General features: G+C 64.8%; 1 protein-coding gene across 3 annotated transcripts in view; it reads right to left on the reverse strand.

Annotated features, from left to right (window-relative positions):
• WSCD1 (WSC domain containing 1) overlaps positions 1 to 23,765 on the reverse strand; it is a 30,592-nt gene extending 6,827 nt beyond the window's left edge. Inside the window, exons 1-5 of one of the 3 annotated variants that reach the window (XM_073881554.1) lie at positions 23,501 to 23,765; positions 15,385 to 16,066; positions 10,583 to 10,697; positions 9,783 to 9,967; positions 6,912 to 7,033 (exon numbers count right to left, since the gene is read on the reverse strand). In XM_073881554.1, the coding sequence (XP_073737655.1) occupies positions 6,912 to 7,033; positions 9,783 to 9,967; positions 10,583 to 10,697; positions 15,385 to 15,811 (849 nt within the window). In that variant the 5' untranslated portion in view covers positions 15,812 to 16,066; positions 23,501 to 23,765. Of the gene's footprint in view, positions 1 to 6,911; positions 7,034 to 9,782; positions 9,968 to 10,582; positions 10,698 to 15,384; positions 16,067 to 23,492 lie in introns of all 3 variants that reach the window. The other 2 variants (XM_025864398.2, XM_073881555.1) reach the window with 2 other exon arrangements.
• Positions 23,766 to 24,100: the final 335 nt, after the last annotated feature.

Below are 24,100 nucleotides of genomic sequence, written 5' to 3' on the forward strand. Positions count from 1 at the left end.
TTCGGACGCTGTGCACCCACCACGCACCCCCGCGCATCCCCACCATGCACCCCCGTGCTGTTCTGACGCTGCGTACCTCTACGCACCCCTGCCACCCATCCCCGCCACACAGCCCCACGCTGTTCTGACACTGTGCACCCCATGCACCCCCTTCCACCTCCACCACACTCCCCCGCGCACCCCTACTACACACCCCCTCCACACCCCCTTAGCTGTTCGCACGCTGTGCAACCCCAACACGCAGCCCCACGCTTTTCTGACGCTGCGCACCTCTATGCGCCCCCACCACGCATGACCGCGCACCCCGACCATGCATGCCCATCGCTGCTACAGCACCGAGCCCCCCTTCACATGGAAAGCCCTGAGACAGCCCGTGGGGCCCCATCTGGAACCCTAGTCTCTAGGAAACAGACGAGTCCTGTGGCTCTTGGCCTGGAAGAGGGGAAGGACCTCCCTTCTCTCCAGGCTCCTCATGTCACTGCCTCCCCTGGGACCAGAGCCCCGGTCCCCATGCCTTTGCTGGAGGAGGCCCAGGAGACATGGATTTTCGGAGGATGAAGGACGGGGGAGGCAGTGGCTCGGGTTGTCCTTGGGCTTCCCCTTAGCAGGGTTCAGGGAGGAAGCAGCAGGTGTGTAACCCGCCAGACCCCAACACCAACCCCACAGCTCAACAGCCTGCCCCCTCCTAGCCTCGGTTTCCCTATCTGCGAGCTGGGGGCAGGACCCCTCAGCCCGGTGCACGTCCTCGGTGACCCCCTTCTCATCTCTTGGGACTTCTGCTGCCCCCCGCCATGCGCAGGGACCTGAGGGTTTGACGCTCTGTCTGTGGGCTCCCCTCCAAGGCCCCCACACGCGGGACCGAAGTCAGAAGTCCTACCCCCATTGCACCCGTGAGACCCGCCGTTGGCCACAGCGGTCCCAGCCCTCACCTCCTGCACACTCTGCACCACAGTGGGGCCCACACTGGGTTGCAGGGCAGCACCGGCGGGGCCCCCAGCCATCTCTCCGCACCTGAGGCATCTGTCCCGAGCCCACGTTCTACCCCCAGTTCAGGATGCGGCTGTATTTGGAGACGGGGGTCTCTAAAGAGGTAAATCAGTTAAAATGGGGCCACGGCTGGTGTGAGTCAATCCGACTAGTATCGTCCTAAGAGATTAGGACACAGACGACTGTGTGAACACACAGGGACAAGACAGCCATCTGCGAGCCCACGAGGCCCGAGAAGAAACCAGCCCAACGACACCCCCACCTCGGGCTTCTCGCTCCCAGGGCCCCGAGAAGTGCGAGCCCCCATCTGTGGCACTTTGTTGGGGCAGCCGTGGTGACCTCCTACACTGGGGTCCTTACGGTCCAGGCACACACACACCTCAGGACCTTTGCACCTGCTGTTCCCTCTGCCTGGAATGTCCTATCCCCAGAAACCGCCCCCGCAACTTTTGCAAGCCCTATTCCCTGAGAGGCCTTCACTAGTCACCGCGGTTCACACCACCAGTTCCCAAAACAGACGACAGCTCTGCCCGAGGGAACCGTTCCATCAGCTCTGACGCGCGCGCACACACTTGTTTCTTCCTGCCGCCGCCGTTCTTCAGCCCTTCCGCCCCCGCTCCCTCCCGCAGTCAGCCGCCGCTCTGACTTGTGGTCCAAGGTCATCCGGTCTATCCTAGAACGTCCCTCGGTGCGGACTTTCCCTTCACTCAGAAACCTGTGCGCCCACTCTGCCCACGAGGGATCCTCCGTGGAGGAACCGCAGAGTCGCCGCCCACAGGCAGACTCACCATCGGGGTGTCCTTTCGCTCCACGCCCATCTGGGCTCTGTCCGCTGTCTCGAGAGTGCCCACGGGACCCGTGTCCTGGAAGGAAGTGTCCCTCCAGCAGTGTCTGCGCCTGGTGGACGCTCACTGAACGTCTGACGGATGCACCAACGCACGGTCGCATGTCCCCCGAGGTGCTGGGGGCGCACGTGGGCACCGGGCTCCCGTGGGCCCCCAGCTCTGCTCAGAGAAGAAAACACCACCACGCGGACCCCTCCCCAGCTGCAGTGGCTGCCCCGCGACCCTGCACCCCACCGGCGACTCGAGCCCCTCCGCTTCCTCGAGTGGATGAACCCGTCAAGCTTCCCGGCGCGTGTGGAGCGAGGGGGAGCCGTAGATGGTAATGCGGTTTTATTTACAACATAACCGCTCCAGCAACATCACCAGATTCTGAAAACACAGAGCAATTTCCAGCCCCTTGGGGGATTTCTAGGACATGATTTCCATAAAAATTAAATATTGATGTAACTCTTCTCTGCTGGCTACCCTGCTCCCCCCCCCACCCGGGCTTCAGAGCAAGAAGACGATCGGAGAAGGGGAGGCGGGAGGGGGAAGCCGGGACACAGACGTGGGACTGTTCCCATCGAAGGGGTGGAGGGAACGGAGCGGGGAGACAGGGCCCCACCCGGAAACCGCATCCGGAGCCTGGGCCCGGTGGCCGCCACGGGCACACGCATTCGGCCTGGCGTCGGGTCAGGACGCAGCAAAGGATGGGCCCTTCCGTCCAGGCGTCCACATGCAAAGGCATGGTGGCGGCCAGGGACCAGGGAGGGGACATCTCGGCGGGCCCGTCGGTGTCCGTCCTCCCTGAGCGCTTTTCTTGCGGTTGGTCTCCGGGATTACCAGGCATCACAAAACATGTCAGAGATCAGAACTTCAGAAGGGGAAACAGGCGAGGAAGCAGATGCCGAGCAGCCCAAGACCTCAGACCATGAGGCCCATCGGGGACAGAATCAGCCCGGGGCTCAGCCACACACTGCTCTCAACTCCGTGGACACACACATGAAAACGGGGGGCTTTCAGTGAAATCTGTGCACCAGCACGGAGCTTGCCTTGACTGGTCTCCCACCTCCGTTCACTCTGAGGCCACTCTGGACATTCAGGCCCAGAAGGAAAGTGGGTGCCCGGGGGGTGGCTGCCGGGATGGGGGTGGAGGGTGGGCTTCTGCTCGCAGGTGAGAATCAGGGTGAACCAGAGCCTGGCCACGGAGCCCGTCACCGAGCGTGTGTCTCCCTGCCGTCGGTCTGCAAATTGGGGGCCGTGTGGTCGGAGAGGCAGCCCACGCTCGACCGCAGGAACCCACGGCTTCGGATCGCATCCGCGCGAAGGAGTGAGGATGCCACGGCTCAGGGCCACGAGACTGGCCAGGACCACAAGGCGAGTACACGGTCGCACAGGGACACGCACCTGGGACACGGACTCTGAAGCCACATTCCACCGTCTTCGGAACGAGGCCAGGTGACTCACTTCTGGAGACGCACCTCAGGTCTCACGAGTGACGTAGGAGACGCACAAATCCCTCCCCTCCCACGTGTGATGACACGAGGAGATGATTACGAACCTGCTCACGGGTCGACCTCACTCACGGGTTGACCTTCGGGAATGTTCGGGGCAGCGTTACTTAGAATGGCAAAGAAAGTAAGGCCTTGCAGCCACGAGGGACACGTGGCATGGACACGGGAACAAACGGAAGGAGAGAGTCCCTTTTTTTTTTTTTTTAAAGCAGGCCCCAGGCCCAGAACAGAGCCCGACACGGGACTTGATCTCACGACCCTAGATCATGACCCGAGCTGAGATCAAGAGTCAGGCGCTCAGCCGACTGAGCCACGCAGGCGCCCTGAGAGATTCAGTTTTTAAGAAACAAATGCCACAAACATGAACTTAGAATAAAAGACCAAAGGATGTGAAATGTTACTGGTCGTTTTCTCCGATGTGGTAACGTCACAGGTGAGTTTTAATTTAATTCTGCATTTTCAAAATTTTCTAAAACAGATATGCGTTACCTTTGTAACCACCCAAACCCCCCCCCAAAAGCTATAAATTTTCTTTAAAGACACACACGGTATAACGTCAACAGGTTTACCGCCGAAATTGTGTGAGAACCCCAAAGCTGTGCTGGATCGTCTCCTGTGGACAGGACTGGCTAGCATCTTGGCAAAGGGAAAACTTCCCAACGTCCAGGAAGTTAATTCACAAAACCCAGACCCTTACTGACCCAACCTCGGGCCGAGCCGGGGAGGCAGCGCCCCTCCCCCCGGGGGACAGATTGCACCTGCCGGGATCCAGGTGGGTCTGGGGAGCAGCTGCGGAGCAGGGAAGGAGCCTGGTCAGCACCATGGGAAAAGCCTGAGAAGACCCGTCGTGGGAAATACTAATCCGGGCGATCAGTATTCTATAGGAAGAGCTCATACACCCCAGATGCTGGCAGACCCCTCGTCCTCGCCCTCCGACTCCTGTCAGCATACCCAAGAGCAGGTGCAGGGGGAGCGAAGCTCAGACCGCCTGCGGGATCCCTGCAGAAGCGTCAGGTGCTAGCAGCCCGTTTGCCGACCATGCTGGAGTCCCTCGGCGGCCCCACTGCGGGGCCTGTGCACAAATATCAGGCGGTCAGACCGTCGAGGCGCTGATGGCGGCCCACGTGTCCTCCTTCCATCTGGCCACACCCTGGAGCTCCCGAACCATCGGAACCAACCGGCAAACAACGGTGGAGACTTTGATATGGGGCCACAAACAAGCCTCCGACGGCGCTTGGAAGCAGGGTGCCGTGAGGCTGCCACGGCCCAGATCGGCCCTCGTGAGGCCCAAGCCGGCCCCGGCCTTGGCTCCATGGTGGGGATTCTGTCAGTGAAGACACCTGCCATGGCCGTGTTGTCTGCTGTGCACCGTGCCTGCGTCCCAGAGCATCTGAGCCTCCGGCCAAATCAGTGCCAGATGAAGCTGCCCCCACAGCCCCGAGGCCCCGGGGCCACCAGCCTTCCTGGGAAGGAGGCACTGGCCCTCCAGAGGGGAACGTATGGCGGACGTCCCGAGTTCACCTCTCCCACCCCCTCGACGTCCAGGGAGGAGAGAGAACCACCCCTGCCGACAGGTCTCTCCGCGGGCCTGGGTCCCCCAGAACTCAGCCTGGACACAATCAGAAAAGACGGGGGCTCCCCATGACTCGGCGTAGGGCACGTGGGCCGGGCCTCGTGGGGCCGAGCCAGCTCAGGGCAGGGGCTGTCCGCGGGGCGACTGTGCCCGCAGGGGATGCCCGCTGTCACATGGAGTGGGGTGCTGCCGCCAGGGGCCGGGCAGAGGTGGGAGTGTGGCTCAGGACGCCGCGAGCCCGCCGGTCAACGGGAAGCTAGAACCAGAAAGCCGAGGACCCCTGAGGCTGTAAACTCTGCGTCCGTAACCCCAGAGCAGAATGCCCGGGGCTGCCCAGGTCACTGGGGAATCCAGCCCAGGACGCTGCTTTGGAGCCACCCTCCCCCCAAAATTCTCAAAGCCGCGTGTCTGCCTCGCACATCTGCAGCAGAGGTATAAAATCCACGTAATCTCTGCCAAGTGCAGTGGGCACACGGACCCTGACCCAGCATCGCCCTGCGATCCAGCGACACAGAACAACCCACCTACCAGGAGGGTCACCGTGGCCTCGCTCGCGAACGAAACACTGAAAACCACGGAAACGCTCCACAGCAGGGGAGGGGTTGCCTAAGCGAAAGGACATCCACGCGGCGGAGCCCAAGAACGGGAACGCGCTCTCCGTGTCAGGACAGAGTGGTCCCTGAGACCCACCGACCGTCGGGGAGGAAAAGGAGCTGCCCGCCCCCTCCCCCCATGCCGTCGAGACCGGACGGGCACCTGTTCCTGCTGCTGGGACCTGCACTGGCTCCGGCAGCGTGCGGGGCTCAGAGTGTCCCCCCTGGGAGCACCAGGAGGGTAAGGTGGGTCACCCGGCACGCGGGGCACCTCCAGGTTTGCAGACAGAGGAGGCCTGGTCTGGTGCAGCCGAGCGCCTCGGATTGCGGACGGCGGTGGGCGCTCCCGGGGCTGCTGGGGACGGCAGGTGTGCAGAAGTCCCGGGAGGGCCGCGTGGAAGCAGGTGCATGTGGCCTCCAGAGCACTGCTCCCACATGGGGAGCACGGGAACGCAGGCCCTGGATGCCCCAGACACCCCGAAATGCCGGAGACGCAGAGACCCACTCCAAAGGGGGTGATTTAGGGTGGGAAGTGCAGAAAGGCTCTGTCTTGGCCCCGAGGGACGCATCTCGAGTGGCACCAGGGGGGTGCGCTCCTCGGTGTTCCAGAAGCCCGCTCCCTGCAGCTCCGAGCCACCGGCCGGGTCAGAACCAGGGGGCCCGACTGGGTCCAAATCCCGGCTCCCCCATGTGGGGGATGGGTGACCTCGGGCAGCAGGCAGGAGCCTCTCTGCCTCTGTTCCCTCACCTCAAACGTGGCCGCGCGTCCCAGCACCCGCCCGGCACGGCCCTTAGGAGGATGGAGTGAGCTAAGCCTGATGGACAAGGGCATTTGCGCCACCACCACCAGGACACTCCTGTCCCAGCCCCACCCGTTACGTGGCCTCGGCTCAGTCCCCAGCATGCGGGAGCAGCCCCAGCCTCAGCCTACCGCCATGGCTGGGGGCCACGTGTAGGGCCACTGGACCCTGCCCCAGACCTCAGTGCTCTGGGGTCCCGTCGTTTACCAGCCCCGTCTGGCCTTGACCGCCGTGTTCCTCCCAGAGCTCCCGAGCCAGGCAGGGACAGCGGCCTGGGTCCCCACCCACTCTGCAGAGTCGCACCCGAGCCCCAGGGAAGCCAAAGGCACACGTGTGACCATGGCCCCTGACGTCGGGTCAGCACCCAGCCCTGTCCCCGGGCTCAGCCGATGACCCGTCCGCTCTCCCCGAGCAAGCAGGTCCCACTAACAAACCCGGTCCACTGAACACCTGACGTTCGTGCCGAGAACTGCCACTGGGGAAGGCGTGATCCTTCCAGGCTCGTGGCCCCGCGGACACCGCCCGGGCCAGCCGGGGGCGCCCACGTGAGCACAGGCCACGCAGCCATGCCGGCACCTGCCCCACGCACCCCTCCAGGCACGAGTCACAGGCGGCCTTACTTTCTGGGAACAAAATCCCGAGCACGCGTCCACCGTCGCATTGGCCTGCGTCAGGGAGTCGGGGAAGGTGTGGGTGCCGTTCTCCGGCAGTCGGAAGCATCCGCGGTACGTGACGGTCCTCCCTGCGGGGACAGATGGGTTTCTGGTGAGAAACAGTGCCCCTGGTTGTTGGTGCCTCTCGTGGGGAAATGGTGGCTTCCACAAAGAGACTCAGCAAACCAGACAGCAGCCCACCCTGGACAGGGTGTGGACAGGCCCGACTCCTGAGACCCCGGGCGCCCGAACCTCCCCACCGTGGTCACCGACAAGGTACCACGTGGCTGCCACGTGCTGACCTCAGGCCGGCTTCCCCCCAAACTCCGGGGCACGGCCTCCGTCCCCCGCTCCGTCCCTCCTTCCCTCTCCCCCCGGCTCCGGGGCACGGCATCCGTCCCCCGCTCCGTCCCTCCTTCCTGTCACAGATCTAGACTGCACCAGATTCTGCACCAGGCGACCCGAGAGGCTGATATTCTGGAAAATTCTGCATCCCTGCCATGCAGGCGTGAGGAGAACAGCAGATGCAGAAAAGTGAAACCCCTCCACGGCCCCCTCGCTGTGCTGCTGGGTAGACCCGAACTCCCACCGGGCCCCATGAATGCTCCTCGAGCCCGTGCTTCCGCAGGCACCTCCGCCCAGCTCTCCTCTAGCCCAGGAGCAGAAGTCCAGCCCCTCTCCAGCGTCCTGGGTGCTGAGCCCTCTGGAACGTTCTGGCTCCGACAGCTTGCATTCCGTCCGCACTCGTCAGGGTTGCTCAGGCAGCAGTCTTGCTGTCGTGCCCTTGCCTGCCTCAGCAGCGCGGAGACCCTGTCCCCAGCCTGCGCCCCGGGAGGCCAGCGCTTTGCAGTCTGGGCACCAGGTGAGCCCGACTAGCCCCCCGCGAGCAGACGGCAGCAGACAGGCACGTGAGGCGCGGCGGGGCCTGCCTTGGACTGGCAGTCCCAGCGGCACCGGCCGCCCCTGTGCTGTGCGTCCGTCAGGGGAGGGGCTGCCATCCTGGGCAGGTGGCCTCCTCGCGCCCAGGGGACAGCCCAGGGCCCCTCGGGGCACACGGTGAAGCGCCCTCGACCGCCCGGCGCCCACCATCTGGGAGCACGTTCACCCGTCTCAGTCCTGCGAGTGCTCCTTGCTGGTGGGAAGCCGAAATCTAAAACGGCGGTCACGTGGTGACCCCGAGACAGAGACCCCGTGGGCTCAGCCCCTGAGGGGGGTGGGCAAAGGTCAGCCGCCAGGAGGGCCAGCCTTACACCTTGTCAACACCAACCGTGAGACCAGGGCCGCCGACCTGAGTCCTGGGGCCTCCTGACCCTGACCGTGCGCGCCTCGAGCCAGTGACGTCTGAGTCAGCAGCTGGGCGCGGAGGAGGGGCCGGGGGCAGCCCCGAGCCCCCCGTGTAGACATCACAGGTCCCAGAGACCAGCCTGGAAGCCCGTGTGGGTGCACGGGTGACAGGACAGCTGAGCAATGTCTCCTCCGCGAGTCCACAGAGCGCACGTTGTCAGGAGCTGTCCTGTCGCCGAGCCGCCCGCGTCCTTGCTCCCAGACGCCCCTGAGCAGCCTCGGTGGCCCGGCCTGAGCACCCACTCCCGCGGGTTCTCGCAGTGGGGCTTCCCGTGGGGCTGCCCGAGCCGTCCCAGCCCTGCTCCGAGCGGGGCACAGTCCTCAGCCGGCGCCCTCCTGCAGCCCGTCACGTAGTCCACAGCTGGGAGGCGCCGTGGCTGGACGCCGGGCGGTCCCACCTCTGCTGCTGCTGGGAGGTCTCCCCGGCTCCGGCTCCGACTTCCTCCCACGCCCAGCCCGGCCGCTCCCCATCATGGCAAGGTGTCCCCGACGCGGGCAGAGGTGCGCCGCCACGGTATTTAGAAAGCAGCCCCCGATAACGGCATCGAGGGGATCCGGGGCACATCGTCTTGCGGTGAGGATGCACCTGAGCTTCAGCTGCAGCTCACTGGACATTTTCAGCGGCAACTCTCGGGGGCGCATTCTTGCTTCCCGGCGCATCAGCTCACTGCCCCTTGCGATCGGCTCCCACCTCCTGCCTTCTATGATTTTGGATCGTGACCTTATCCTCAGTGAGGATTTGTCTGGGGGACCTCCACCCGCCCGAGTTGGGGGCACAGCCCTCAGGAGACCGTGCATCGGCTCCACGCGGCCGGAGCCAGCCGTCACGTCGGGGCGTCAGGACCAGATGGGCAGTAAAACTTTGAGCCTCCAGCCTCACCCAGATGCAGGCCAGCCCTGCGAGTTTGGTTTGGTTTGAATCTCAGCTCCAGCTCAGATCAAAACTGACCTATCTTTCTATCTCCCCGAACTGGCAGGTGGTATTTTCTTTGGAACCTAAAAGTTCACGGGTTTGTGCTTCCCCGGAGCCAAACGTCGTCATGTGCAGAGCTCTGGGCCCGACTCCGTCCCTGCCACTGCGGCCCCCGGACCAGCAGCCCCGCTCTGCAGGGGAGGCCCCGGCCGCCGCACCTCCGCCCACTCTGGCCTCTGCACCACGATCTCAGTCCCCCTTTGTTTCCGGGGCCTGGGCTCTCCAAGGGTTTTTCATGTCTGTCCGGAACGTCTAAGCACTGCACGGCCAGGAAACTTTCAGAGCCTCTGGTCGGCCCCACCGTGGCTCGTTCAGAGCTGCCTCTGCACTTGACGAAGAACGGGAGCCCAGAGAGGAGAAGCAAGCTGCCCGGGGCCACACAGCACGTGGGAGACGCGTGGGCCCAGGCCTCCTGATGAGCGAGTCTGTCCCACAGGCCATGAGCCCACGCAGCCTTCGGCCACCCCTGCCCCCACACGAGCCCCTCTAGCAGGGCGACAGGGAAGGGAGGACACACTCACGCTTCCTGGAGCCGAGCTGCAGGTCCTCCACGCGGTAGACGGACAGCCGGCCGACGCCCCCGCACACGGAGCCCTTCTCCCCTTTGCACTCGTGGTTACACGCCTCTGGCCGGACGCTCCTCACCGGCAGCCGGTTCCCGCAGTAGCACTCAGCCCCAGCCTCCAAGCCCGCGTACACATAGGACCTGCAGGGAGAGCCGCCCCGCTGAGTCGCGGCACCGGCCCCACGGCGGCCGCGACCAAGGTCGGGGTCAGGCCAGGAGGCCAGGGACACGCCGTCGGCACACGGCTGGCCGTACGGGCTGGTGTTCAGCCAGACTTCGGGGTCCCCTGGCTGACGTTGGGGAGCAGGCCTCCCTTCATGATAAACTAGAGGCCAGGGCTTTCACGCCCCCGGCTCAGAGGCCTGAAAACCCCCTGGCGCTCCGCATCCTCGTTTGTGGCCACCTGTTGGCCGCGCGGCCCCGACCGTCCCTTACTACCTCCCCGTCTGTTCCCCGAACCGCTGGGAAGGTAAAAGGGGACTGAGTCGGTGCCACTTTCTACTCTGTCTGCACCGCAAGGCTGAGCCGGGACCCCTCCTATCCGTTCTGGCCTCAGTTTCTCCATCTATAAAAGGGGCAGAACAGATCATGACCAAGCTGGAAAGCTTCCTGGAGGAGGTGACATTGAAGCTGAGGCCTCTATTGTAGTCTGAACATAAAGTAAACCGAGGCCCAGGGAAGGAAAACCACGTGCTCACATGGCAGCCAGCCCCCCTGGTTCGGAGCGGCGGGACGGCACACGGGGCCCTCACTCACCGCTCAGCACACGCGTCCTGGCAGTGGGACACAGTCATCTTTCTCAAATCGAAGAACACGGTGCCCCTCAGTGTTCTGTCGCGGCCACTGTCGCTGAAGCAGCCGACGTAGGTACCTGCGGGCGGGGAGCACGGTGTAGACTCAGGTCGGCATGGGACGGCCCTGCCACATGCCCATCCTCGGGAGGGCTCCTTGGAGGGCCCGGGCGCCAGGCGAGGTGGCACCTGCCCCTGGCGCTCACTGACGCCTGTCCCCGCACGGCCACCGCTTCCTCTACCAGCCGCACCTCGCTGCGTCTGCGGCCGAATCCCCTCCTGGGACCCCTTGTCTCCATCCCTGCCCGCCCCCCGCTCAGAAAGCGCCCCCCGCCTCCACGAACATCCCGACCGGTGGGTCCTGTCGCCTCCGTAGGATCCAGAGGGAAGAGATCAGTTATGGTAAGTCTGACTTTTGCTAAAAAGAACATCCTGCAGACGGGAAGAGCTATCTCAAGAAAAAAACCTGTGTTTGGGGAGACGTGAGCCGCCATGGCTGGAGGCGTGGCTGGAGGCATGGGCGCGGCGTCTGTCGGGCACCACAGGACTGCTGAGCGCTCGCCCGTCCAGACACCTCTGGGGACGAGACTCCACCAAGCAGGGGCGGTGACGCCCCAGCCGTGACTCCTAACCTCTCTGTCCCCCGACACAGAGGGGTCTCCCAGAGATGCGCAGAGAAGGCCAGAGAACACGAGCACAGAGCCAGCACACCGGGGTGCGTGGACGCACCGCCACGTGGCTCAGGAGCTCCCCGGGCCCCACGCCACACGCCGCGCGCCAGGGAAGGGCATCCGCGCAGCACACGCCGCCTCTGGGGGGTGACGCACCCAAGGCGTGCCCACGGCCGGCAGGATGACGCCCCGCCTCCCAGCCCGGCGCCCCCAGGGCAGGCGACGCCCGCGGTGTTCCTGCCAGGATCCCGGCCCAGAGCAGGAGCCCAGGGCTGCCCGCCAAGTGGTTCGGAGAAGTGGGTCCCCAACCTTCATTCCCGGGGCCGCATCTGGGAGCGACAGTCCCGTCTGTGAACAGCACATCTAACCGTGTCTCTGACCTTGGCTACATCGTGGCAACGTTCTGAGCCTCAGTTTCTCTAACCGCCCAGCAGATAAAGGCCCACCACCTGCCCCACCCCGCCGGAGCCCCTTCCCGTTGCCCCCCGCGTGCACCTGTGCCTGCCCCTGCTCACGCTCACCCTCCGCTTCCTGCCCGGCCTGAACGGGCGTCCCCGACCACGCCAGCCCGCCACGGCCCCTCCTTGATGCAGATTCCTGCTTTCTGTATCTGAAAACCTGGTCAACACCCAAATGCTTCTCACTAACCACTGCTGTTGAAAGTCTGCTACACCCGCGTGCCCCTGTGTCCTCGGGGGCCCCACTGGGTCCTGCACGCGGTCAGCACCAGCACGCCGTGCCCCACTGGGTCCCGCACACGGTCAGCACCAGCACGCCGTGCCCGTGGTGGGCCAGGGCCCCCAGGAGCAGGCTGACGCCCTGCAAGGACAGGTCTGGGGAACAGGAGCTCGGACGCAAGGAGGGGCTCCCAGGGTCCCGAGTAACAGACACGGAGCAGTGGGAGGTGAGCGGGTGGCCAGAGACGGGACTCCACCCCCGAGCCGGGGTCACCGAGGCAGAACCCCGGGGCAGCGGGGAGCGACGATCGCCTTTATCACTGTCTGCCCGCAGGGCCATGAGCCTCCCTGTGCCCGTGGCCCCAGGATGCCCGTCACCGGCCACGTCCACGGGCACCGGCTCTCGCTCAGGCCGCCGGGCCCCGCGGTCACAGAGGGGTCAGGACCCCTGAGACCAGAACCACCCGCCACCAGCAGCAGGAATAAAGGGTTACCCTCAGCCGCCTACTTGGTGAAAGAAAACTAATATTTGAGAAATTTCTGATGTGTTGCTCAGCGAAGAAGAAATTCTGTTACGACTTTCAATTAGGCCCCAAAACACAAGCTTGGGGTGGTTAGACGTTTATCACCGTTGATGGGAAATTAACGGAAAGCATGTAAGGGGTCCACGGCCGGGGCTGGGCAGGGGCACGAATCTGGGCCCGTGCCACCCCCTCCTCACTGTGCCTCGGCTTCCCCACCTGTGAAGTGGGGATGGGCCCTGCGGGCTCGGGAGGGCAGAGAGGGGGGGTAACAGGCGGGCGGTTCGAGGCACACGTGGCCCCCCGCTGGGGGCGACTGTGTTGATGTGAACAACAACCAGGGCGCGGACTCTGCAGGCCCTCACCGCTGAGCCGGCAGCCCCCCTCCTGGCTCCCCGCGAGGCCGTAGCGGGTGAAGTGAGTCAGCAGGTGGGGTCCGAGCGGGAAGCGCTGGGCGCAACCCGGGCTGTCACCACTGTGCTGGGGCGGCCGGGGCCCAACTGGACGCTGGACGGGAAAACGGCAGTGGGGTACCCGGCCCGCGGGCGAGCGAGAGAGGAGCAAACACTTGGGGGCCGCGCCACAGGGCACACACAAGGCCAGGACCCCCGCACCCACTCCGACCGGGGGAGGCGACCAGCCCTTCCTCCTGGAAAATTACTGGGCGGCTCTCCCAGCTTCGAGGGAGCCGAGGGCGTCCAGGGGACACACTGGGACGCATTCTGAGGCGGATTTATTGCTTTCGGCTAAAAGGGAGGCAACGCGTTATTGTCTGTGAGTCCTCATCTGTTCATTTGCACAACACGGACGCACCGTGAGGCTGTTAACGATGGCCGTGGAGATATCAGAATGTCTTTGGAAATCACTATCAATAAAAAACAAACTGGCGCGGGGGAAGTTACTATTTCTCCCCTAGTAAACTTACTGACATTTTATTCCATTATGGATGTCGTCCAAGGTATAATGAAATGCTTGGTGATTGATGGACCTCCTGCAGCTTTGGCGCTCTGCGGGGCCCTTCCAGGAGCATGGCGGGCTGCCCGGCCGCAAAGAGCCACCCTCTTTGTCTGTGACAAGCGTGACCAGCCTGGGGCCAGGGGGCGCCCTGCGGGCCAGTGCCCCTGCTCAGAAGGTGTCCCTCCAGTGGGTGACACCACGGCCTCCCGCAGAGCACAAACGCTTCCCCCAGTCCTGGGGGCCGGGGGGGGCACTGGCCACACAGAGCTGCCATTGTCTACACTGGCCCTGAGGCTCCTCCTCATGCTGGGTCATGGGGAGGGCGCCCTGGGGTTCACGGCGGTCAGTACCCCGACACCCCTCCGGTCCCCAGCACGTCTCACCCCAGTCTCTTCAGTTGCCGCTACACCCCGTCCACCGTGCCACTAGGGGGGACGCCGTGGAGCCCAGGGCTGCCCCCGGGGTTCTGACTGGGTCACCCCAGCCCTCCCTTCTGCTGGCCGGGTCACAACGACCTTCCACCCGAGCCTCAGCACTGCTGTACAGTGACGGTTCCGCCCCAGACTGAGCTCCTCGAGGGCACAGACAATAGCAGACTCAAGCGTGGATCCCCGAGAAGGGCAGATGGAGAGAAATAAAGAGGAACTGACCTTTGGCCAATCTGCCCAAGGTCACAGAACCAGTGACCAGCTATACCAAGAGAGTATTTGGTAGACTTTTTGTTTGCAAAACCTGTACTCTTTCCAAGGCTGCTGCTCGAGGATTCTGTGTTGACTTTGTCAGTCATTCACACTTCAGTCTAAATGAGTCACGTGGGTATAGTGTGCATAGAGACCCAGCTTCCTGGGGTGCTGGGGCGAGTTGACAGAAGGCAGGCCTGTGCAAAGTGCAAACGGCAGAATCCGTTCCTCATGTCCCCCTCTTTCTTAGGTGGGAGCCTCCTGAGGAACCCCGCAGCAAGGGCTCTGACCCATGTGATCTCGGGAGAAACCTCCTTCTGTGAAGACAGGAGGGCACCGTCCTCTGGGCTTCACCAACCATCAGTCACCCCCCCAATGCAAGGGCCGCGGGGGCTCCTCCCTCTTCCTTGGAACTTCTCACCTTCCTGACAAAAAAGGCCTGGCCCTCCTCCTGACCCGCCGCCTCCAGGCTGCACTCCGAGATGTGCGCTCTGCCCTTCCTCCGAGTCCGTCCCCTGCCACGTTCTCTTCCCCAGCTCCCTCCTCGCTCCCTGCCAGCGTCCTGGGGTCACACCCCAGACAGGCCAAGGCTTCCGGGGAACCCAAACCAGGAGAGCGACCTTGACAACTGACTGAACGTCGCCATACCCAGTGTCTCCCCTGTGGGATCGGGATACCAGGAGAGCGGTGACGCCCATAAATATCATTTACAGGTGCACCGTAAACGATGTGGCAGTTAGCTGCCAGTGACCGGGGCCGAGAAACGACCAGGCCCTCCCGCCCAGGGGTCTCTGCCTGCGCGAGCACCAGCATCGCCCGCTGACGGTGTTGTGTAGACGCAGCCCCACCCCGCGTTTGGGGGAGGCCGAGGACCTGCACGTGGGACAGCCTGCCGTCCTGCGGCCCTCAGTGCGGTCCCATCCCATCCCCACGCTAGCCCTGGGGTGGGTATCTCTGTCTTCACTCCCCAGGGGCCTGGGGCCGTTAGGTGACGTGTCCAAGGTCACCGTCAAGCCTGCCACCAAGCCAGGATGCAAGCTGAGGTCCACCCAAACCCAGAGTCTGGGCTCTGGGACGATGGCGCTAGCCCAGCTGGGCGCAAGCAGAACTCTCGCAGAGCAGACAGAGCCGGTGGTCTGGGGGCCACGGGCCTGGGGGCCTCCATCCCAGGCAGGCCCAGGGCCAGAGAAGGGGAAAGCCAGCCCTGCCCTCCGGGCCCGGGCCCCCCAACGCGCAAGGGGAGCCAGGGCTGAGCACCTACCTCGGCTGCTGGCTGCGGGCCTAGGGGCCTCAGGGCCCGGGGCGGGCGGCCCCTGGGTGTCTCCCGCGAGGTGGTGGAACCAGCGGCGACGCCTCAGCGGGGGCAGCTCTGAGTTCCGGCTCCAGAGCCCACGGGGGCCGGGCCGGGGCCGGGCCGGGGGCCTCCGCAGCACATCCACGCCGAGCAGCAGCTCCGGGCTGACGCGGGGGGCCTGCAGCGCCCCACTGTCCAGCAGGCCCACGCCCAGCGCCACGGCGGCCACAGGCAGGGCCTGTAGGGGGCCGGGCGCTCGGGGCCCTGGTGGGAGGGCCACGCGGGCTCGCTGCAGCAGCAGGCTGCCCGTCATCAGGTAGGCGGCCGTGAGGAAGAAGAGCAGGAACTGCGTTCGGAGGAGAAGCTTCTGCAGGCGGAAGAGGGGTTTGGCCATGCCCCCGGGCGGCGGGGCTCCCGGCTGCAGCCTGGGCACGGCTCCTAGCACCCAATGGCGGGGGAGGCCGGGGCCCCCAGCGGCCTCATCCCCGCACCTGGCACCAGCCTGCGTGCCTCCGGGTTCCCTGGTCCTCCCGCCCTGATTCCGGCAGATGCTTGGGTGGCAGCATCACACATCCCCGGCCACGGGGCCCCGTGGCTGTGGGTCCTGCCGTCGCTGAGCTCCACCAACGGGCACGCCCGGCCGGTGAATCTGGAAGAGTGGAGAGAGCATGCTGAGATGCAAGGCCCGGGGGCCCCTGCTTCCCAGAGGGGACACCTGTGCTGCAGGGAACCCCGACAGACAGCGGGGCTCAGGTCCCAGCTCCGCCCCCGGCTGGCTGTGTGCCCCTGGCGGTCACTGCGCCTCAGCCGCCCGGTCTGCAAAATGGGAATGACGCCCCGTCCCCTTGAGCGGCAGTGAAGGTCCAGGGACAGAGGTGGCTCTGCACGCAGTCGTCACAGGCCAGGCCCTGACATGGTATCCCTTTCGACCCTCAGGGCAGCCCAGCGAGGTGGACGCTGGCCCCATTTTACAGAGGAGGCAAAAGGAAGCAAAGGCACTTTCCCACACCGTTCAGCCGGCACACGGAGGAGCTGAGGTTTGGAAGGGTCTGTTTCGGGGCCTGGGCCCTGAACTAGTAAACGGCCCGGCCAGCAATGAACACCAGCACGTACAAGTGCACCCAGCCCAGGGCACGCGTGTGCAGCAGGGGCTCTATGCATGCACACGACCTGCCGACTCCCTCCCGGGGGTGCCTTGGGCCTGGAAGCTGTGATCTGCAAACTGCTTGTGCAGAGGCAGATGGGCTTTAGCCCGGGAGAGGGTGCAGGGCCGCACACCTGCTCACGGAGGCCGGGGTGCCTGGCGGGACGGCGGGCGGCGCTCAGCTCAGCGCAGCCTTCCAGGGCTGCCCTCGGCTCTCCCACTGCGCTGCTAGGGGCTGGCGGGGGCTCTGCAGCTGCCGGGAGCCATGCCGCTGCGTGAGGGTGGCCCTCAGCACAAGGACGGTCTTGTCCCGGGAAGAAAAGCTCCCAGGAGTGTGACTAACGTGGCCCGGGACCCCCGCCAGACCCTGCGGCCCCTCAATGAGTGCTCTGTGTGCGGGTACAGCCAGCCCCGTGTGAGCAGAAAGACAATGTTTGGGCTCTTGTGGCCTGGGCCTGAGATCCCGAGCGGCCCCCGGGCCAGCACCGCCCTTTCCAGCCCCCAGGTCCCGAGGCCACCCCCCACCCCCCCAAAGGACCGGGGCCTGGGATCCGCCGGGGCAGGTCCTGCCAGCCAGGGCGGTGGGGGGGGGGACAGCTCCACGGTCCGCAGACGGGGCTGGATTTAAAGTCTGAGCTGGGAAGCCACTTGCGCGGGTCTCCGGAGCTCTTACTTTCGCGTTAAGCTGGTGTGCGCCTGGCCCGCCCCAGCCAGCCTCGTCAGATTTGTAACGCCACAGAGGAAATCCCAAGAAATCCTGCCTGATCCCCCTGCCTCCAGCTTTGGGCCTCCAGTCCACCCTCGGCGAGGCCGCCAGGGTGAGCCTCGGAACACACAAATCCAACCACGGTGCTCCCCTGCTCAAAACCCCTTCCAAGAGCTCCCCATGGCTTCGGGGAGTAACTCCAAGTTCCTCCACGGGACACACAAGGCCCCACCCGGGCTCGTCCGTTGCCCAGCCCTTTGCTTGGCCTTTCCCACCACACACACATGCAAGCGTGCACGCACCACGACCCAGCCGGCCACCGGAGCACGCTGCCTTGAGGCCTCTTCTGTCTTGTCCATTCTCATAGCCCAGTGAACCCCTGGGTATCCTCCGAGGCTTAGCCCAGGGGTCACCTCCTCCGAGAAGCCTTCCCTGACCACCCCCAGGCACACACACACACGCGCGCACACACACAGGAATAGACTCCTCTGCCTTCCTACAGCCGTGCCGACCCCTAACCCAGCACCCAGCACCCTGGGACACCTGTCGTCACCCAGCTACCTGTCGATCATCCACACAGGACTGCGACCAGCTCCACGCAAGAGGCCATACCCTGCTCGTTCCCGTAACTCCGGCCCCAGCACGAGGCCTGCCCGGCAGTGTGGATGTGCGGCGATCCTGGTTTCTGAATACATTTTTTAGGGTGAAACGAGAGGATAAACTGACTGGCTAATCCTGATATCAGAAAGCTGTTCCTCCCGTGGGGTCTTGGGGCCCCGAGCGCTCAGGTGGCACCAACCCAGACCTGCGGGGCCCCAGCCCGAAATGTGGGGGAGTGCGTGTGGTGGGCGGGGCGCTGTCAGGGCCCATCGGTCAGGGTCCCAGTGATCACGGACCCTACAGTACCCTCCGGAGTCAGCCCCTCCCAGGGGGGCCTCCTGGTCTGGGGAGGGGGCCTGGGCGTGGAGGCAGGGACGGCCACTTCCAGGGTCCTATAAAGCAGGCTGCCACCCTAAACTTCTAAAATCGCAAAGCTGATTCCCAGCCCATAACACCTGCTCGGGGCGGGGTGGGGGGCCGGCACGTCCCCTGCCCCAGACGTCTGCCACCTTTCCTCCCAGCGTCACACCCGCGTGTCACCCCCACCCCTCCTCGAGGCGGGAACCCCCTCCAGGCAAGGCACCGATCGCACCTGACATAGCACCACCTCCCCAGGCCCCACACACAGGCAGCGGCGCCCTGATGCTGGACGTCCGCTGAGGCCTGGGGGCGGCTGGGGGAGGGGCACATCTGCGCCAGAGCTCCCAGCCCAGCCACAGGGTCAGCCCCACGGCACAAGCTGCCAGCGCCCGGGTGCTGTCCAGCCATGGCCGGTCTGCTCAGGCGGGAGCCCACCGGCAGTGCCCGCAGCACCCCAAACCCACGTGGGGCAAGGCATTGCTCAGGACGGAGCCTCAGGCTCCTCATCTGTGAAATGGGGCAATCAGCAAGGCTGTGGGATCGGACCGGGGGAACAGCCCTGCTCCCTACAAAGTGTGGCGCCCGCTGTTACGAATGCTGAGGAGGGGCCCCCGGCAGCCACAGGCGAACTCAGTCTCCAGGGGCCCCTTGCCTCCCTGGGGTGGGCCCGGCACCCCATCCTTGCCTGAAGCCGCCCCCAGGCTGTTCGCAACTTCTTCCCTGTTCAGTGCCCCCTCTACGAAGCACTCCTAGCACAAAGAAGGAGCCAGGCTGGGCCACATTCACCCCCTGCCCTGTCCGGTGACTCCATGCACCCCTCCCCGCCTCGAGAGCTGCGGCCCCTAGAGCCCTGCAGGGTGAGGCGCACTGCCAGTGGTCAGACCGCTGGGGGGGCATGCATGCCCGCGCCCCCTGCTTCGGAGCCCGCCCGGGCCCACAGTGGTACCAGCAGCACACGAGGCGGGACGTCCTCTCGAAAGGCCTTCTGCCTGCCTCCACCAGCACCTGTCTGAGCCCAGGCCAGGTCCGAGCTCCAGGAGGCGGTGCTGCATGTGGCGTGCCCCCACCCAGCGTCCTGGATGCTGTCGTGTGCTATCCCCCTCGGCTGGGAGTCGTTCTTCCCCCGGCCACTCTCCCCGCCACGGCACCTCCCATCTTGTAATCAAGCAACGTGCTCCGGGGACAGGAGAATGAGGAGACACACCGCTCCCTGAGGCTGGGGCCTCATCAGGAGGGGGGGCTGGGGCTCAGCATGGAGCCTCAGGCTGGACAAAGGCGGGCACTCGCTGCCCTGCCCAGTGCCGGCAGCACCCCAGAGAAGGCAGGGCCTGGCGGGGGAGGATCCAGAGTCCCCTCCCAGCAAGGAGACAGTAAGGGGCCCAGGGCTTCTGGGGGTCTCGGGAGGGAGCAGGCACCTAGCGCGGGTGGGGGGGCTCAGAAAACCTGAGCACGCTCCTGTTACTTTGTTGCCTCCTGGGCCCCAGGGGGCAGCAGGTGCTGAGCCTGCAGGTGGGGACATGTCAGGCAGATGGCACCTGACGCTCAGCGAGACGGGGGGGGGGGTCCCAGGGACCGCAGCAGGGAGAGGACAGCAGGCAGCCCCTGGGGCCTGGGGGCTGGAGAAAGAGCTCGGAGGGGCCCAGGCCTGACCCCGGGCCACTGGGGTTCGGTCATGTGACTCTGCCTCCTCCCTCCTCCACCAGAGAGGACAGACAGAGGCAGGCAAGAGAAGAGACTCCAGGTGCCCCCAGAAGCATCTCAGCCCCTGTGGCCACAGCAGTGAGGACCGGGACCCTCGGGGTTCAGAGCCACGTGCTCCTAGTGAGGCAAAAGCCTTGCAGACAAAGGCACAGGGCGCAGCACGCTGCCCACCCCCAGGAAATGGGCAGTGGGGTCCCTGCAGCTCGGAGCTCTGGCCTCCAGGACGGCCGCTGGGACAGCGGCCGGCGGGGGGCGGGGTCCTCAGCCTCAGGACCCCCTGGAGGCCGTACTAGGGAGCCTCCAGCTGGGCACGGGGCTCTGAATTAGCCCCCTCTGCCTTCTCCCTCCCCTCCAGCCCTGCCTCTGCCCTGAGTCACTGGACACCGTGCCCTCTCCAAAAGGCTAAGCCTGAGAAAATGACCTTCCCAACACTAAGAACCGGTAACTCTGCCGTTTGCAGGGGCTCCCCTGGACTCAGACAACCGGGCCCAAGCTCCTCAGCCTGACGCTCCGCCTCCCAGCCCCTTGCGGACCGCGTCCCCCCCCCCCAACGCTCTTCTGTTAGCCAGGGGGCCCTGTGACCCCTCGTGTGACTCTGAAATGCTCTGTGGCCATCAAGGCTCTGCTTCAATGCACCTCTTCCATGAAGTCTTCCTGATCCCCCAGAACTCGACGCTGGGACGGGATGCTCCGGGAATGGCGCCTGGGTGATGTGTCCTGCCCGGAGTCAGGGCTCCTCGCTACTCTGCCCACTCTTCCTTCCAGCCCGGGAGCCCCCTGCGGGCACGGACACTCAGTGCCCCGGCCCCGCTCTGGGTGGACATGGGACAGACCCGCAGGACATCTGTACCCCTGGCCGCCCTCATCCTGGGGGCCCTGGCCTCTGCATCCTGGAGGCTCAGACCAAAAAGAGTAAAGGGCCCGCGGGATTCAAATCTCTGGGCCCTCAGGTGGGACAAGGTCTGGGAAATGGGTCTCTGACTTTGAAAAGGCAGATACTTTGATCTTCTGAATGCAGAACTTAAGTGAAAAAGCCCAAAATGAGAAATGTTGCTAAGAAGGTATAAGGCATAAGAGAAAGGTCAAAACTACGTTCAGTGCGAAGGCGGGAGAGGGTGCTCCCTCACACCCACCGCTGAGGTTCCTACACACGGGGCTCCCTGCACCACGTCAGAGACATGGCATCCTGTGTGCAGAATGAACACACCGGGAAATGAATGAGCAATCTCCCTGAAAACCCGAGAGGCTGGGAGTCTCCGTGGGCACATCGTAGGGACGCAGCAGCTGACAGAAGCAAGGCCACTGAGCGGGGCCCCAGACAAGCAGCTTCCACTCCACGAGACCCACGCTTTCGGATAAGCCTCCATCTGTTTGACCCCCGAGACGCAGATCCATCCGGCACCAGGCTCTGGGCCATAAAGAAAGCAGGGAGCCGCCGTGGGGCCTGCCGCCTTCCCTTTCCTGTGCGTGGATCTGGAGCCCGACTCACCCTCGAAACAGCCCAAGGCAACGTCTCTGGGCTACCGCCGGCCCACCCCTTCCATAGAACCCTCCCTTGTCCATTTGTTCCTATGCTTCTCCCACTCAGGGGCGAACCCTGGAGGGTTATCCAAGGCCCTCTGAGGGATTCGGATAAATCCGGGCGAGTGAGTGGAGCATGCAACCTCAGCCTTGCCCTTCTTGGGCTCCTGCAGCTGCTGGGATGGGGGACTCACGCTTCGGGAGGGGGTGCTTTGGGCGCTGCTGTGCTCAGAACCCTCCTGGCCCCCTCAGGCCAAGACGGCCACCCTCTGGTTGGGGCTCCCATCGCCAAGGCTCTCCAGCGGCAAGAGAAGAGAAGCCCAGCGGAAGGAAGAGTCCTCGGCCGCCAACAGGTGCGCCCTGTTTATGGCTCCTTAAATTGATCCAGCCTATTTCTCCATCCCCTTCTTAGCTCCTCTCCAACCACGTTCCCCAAAAGCGTCACGCTTTCGATCACTGTAGGAGCGGTATGTCAACATGGTAATTATCACAGCCACGGCAAGGAGCGATTATAGGAGAAACGGTGTGGAAACAAGACTCTGGGGCCCAAGGAGAGGGCAGTCACAGCCATGATCATGCACTCACTCCCCAGATGAGCGGTGCCCCGCCGCCGGTGGGTGTGACGGTCACGTGCGTCTCGTGGATAAAGGTTTAAACACCGCGCTGTCCCCAGCGCCTGGGCCCCGACCTCAGGGCAGCTCCAGAGGGAGTCAGGCGCGCTGGTCTCACCATGGCCGCTGGGGGTCTGAGCCGGATGGGAGCGTAAGCCGGTAGCGTCTACAAGGGACCCAGCCCTTGCAAGAGCGCCTGCTCGGCAGGATTCAGTCCCGGCCTCCAGGCATGGGGAGCCCTTGCAGGCCGACTCCCAGGGAACCAGTCCTGTGACTCACTCCTCAGCGCGGGGCCTTACCTGACCTGGCCAGGGACTCGGGCTTTCGCAGCTGACCAACCGGTGGCCCAGAATATCCACTTCGGCCTGATTGGGCAGACAGGGGGAAAGGGATGGGGTCTGGCCTTCTGCCTAAACCAAGCTTCCCTTCACTTCCAGCAGGACATGCTGCAGGCCATAGGCCACACCCCACAGGGCTCCTCCCCCCGCTGAAAAGCGGGGGTCGCCTCACCCCCACACCAAGCCTTCTTCCAGAGGAGCTTGGAAATGCTCCTGCGGAGGATGGGAGGGTGCAGTCACAGGTGAGGGCCACAGGGCTCCTCCTGGGGAGGATGGGGCTGCCACGCCAGTGTGCGTGGGACACCAACACACGTGCTCGGGGACCAACCCAACTGCTGGTCCTCACAGAACCCCGGGGCTCTGGCAGCCCACTGGGACACCTTCTCCGAGGGGCTTCTGAGACCCGAGCCAAGGGTATGTGGTGGGGGGGCGGCGAGGGACATCCTTGGGGGGAACCTCCCCTTGCCCCCAACCTCCCCCCCCCGCCAGCACCTGCAAGGGCCAGGAAGGGGCTGCAGCAGACAGATGCAGACGGAAGGGCCCGCAGGCTTATCCCTGCTCTCTCCCACCAGCCCTCCCTTCCCTAGTCTGACAGCCCAGGCAATTCGGAGGAGAAAACAAAAGGCCCCATCTGCTGATCCGAGCCATGGTGTCCCAACCCGGGACAGCCCCAGTGCCTCCCTAAACTGAAGCAGCCCGTTCCAGCTGCAGGACGGGGTGGTGGCATCTGATGCTGTCTGTCAGAAAAGTACAGTGGAGTTCCAGTCTGTCCATCTCCAAGCGCCGGGGAAGGGCGCGTGGGCAGCCGCTGGACGCCGGATCCCCCCGCAGGGCTGTGGGAGCCCAACCCTGGTGTCCAGCCTCCCCCTGCTCAGATAAGGACGGGCATCCCTCTGCGCCCCTGCCTCCCTTGGGAGAACCAGCAGGCACCACCCGCCCCAGCGGATGCTCAGAAAACAGACCCCCAGCAGGGCCACCCCGAGGCTCCGGACTTAACAAGAAAAACGCAATTAGCAGCCTCCAGTCCTGTCTGCGTCCCCACCTAGGGAGATGCAAAGCTCTACTTGGGGTAATTTTGCAGACAAAATACATACATACATACGTTTCGCCTTCGCCTCTGCCTCTGTTCAAGTTCACGGAGAGACGGAGAGAGCCCTCGGCTGACCGGAAGCCTCGCTTGGCAGCAGAGCGAGGGGGAGCTGCTCCGGGTACACGTCTCCTCCTGAGAGAGGCAGCGCGCACCCCAAACCCCGTGCTCGCCCCCTGCCCGGCCCGATCCGCCTCTCCCTCCGCGGAAACGGACGCTCGCTGAGAATTCCGGAGGGTGGGGACAACGCGTCCAAAGCGGCCCTGCGCGCCCCCGTCCACCCCGGGGTGCCCCCCTAGCACTGCCCCCACGCGCGCACCCACACCCCCCTCCCCGACCAGCCACTCTGGCCCCAGAAGCGCCCCCCCGCCAGCCGCACCGAGCGGGAGCAGGTGCAGCCCCGCCGCGCTCCGGCCGCGTCTACACAAACTTGTTCGCGGGCGTCTGGGAAGGAGCTCGCCCGCCGCCCGCGCGGGGGTCCCGGCAGGGGTCCCGGCGGGACGCCGGGAAGACAGCACTCACCCCCCCGATCGCGGTAGGCTGGGGCGCCCGCTCCGGCGGCCACGCGCCCGCTCCCGGGCGCCGAGCCCGCAGCCCGGCAGCGCCCGGAGCCCC

This window comes from Callorhinus ursinus, unplaced genomic scaffold (assembly GCF_003265705.2).
Source record: "Callorhinus ursinus isolate GAN/ISIS: 27379988/994484 unplaced genomic scaffold, GSC_fseal_2.0 scaffold43, whole genome shotgun sequence".
Lineage (NCBI taxonomy): Eukaryota > Metazoa > Chordata > Mammalia > Carnivora > Otariidae > Callorhinus > Callorhinus ursinus.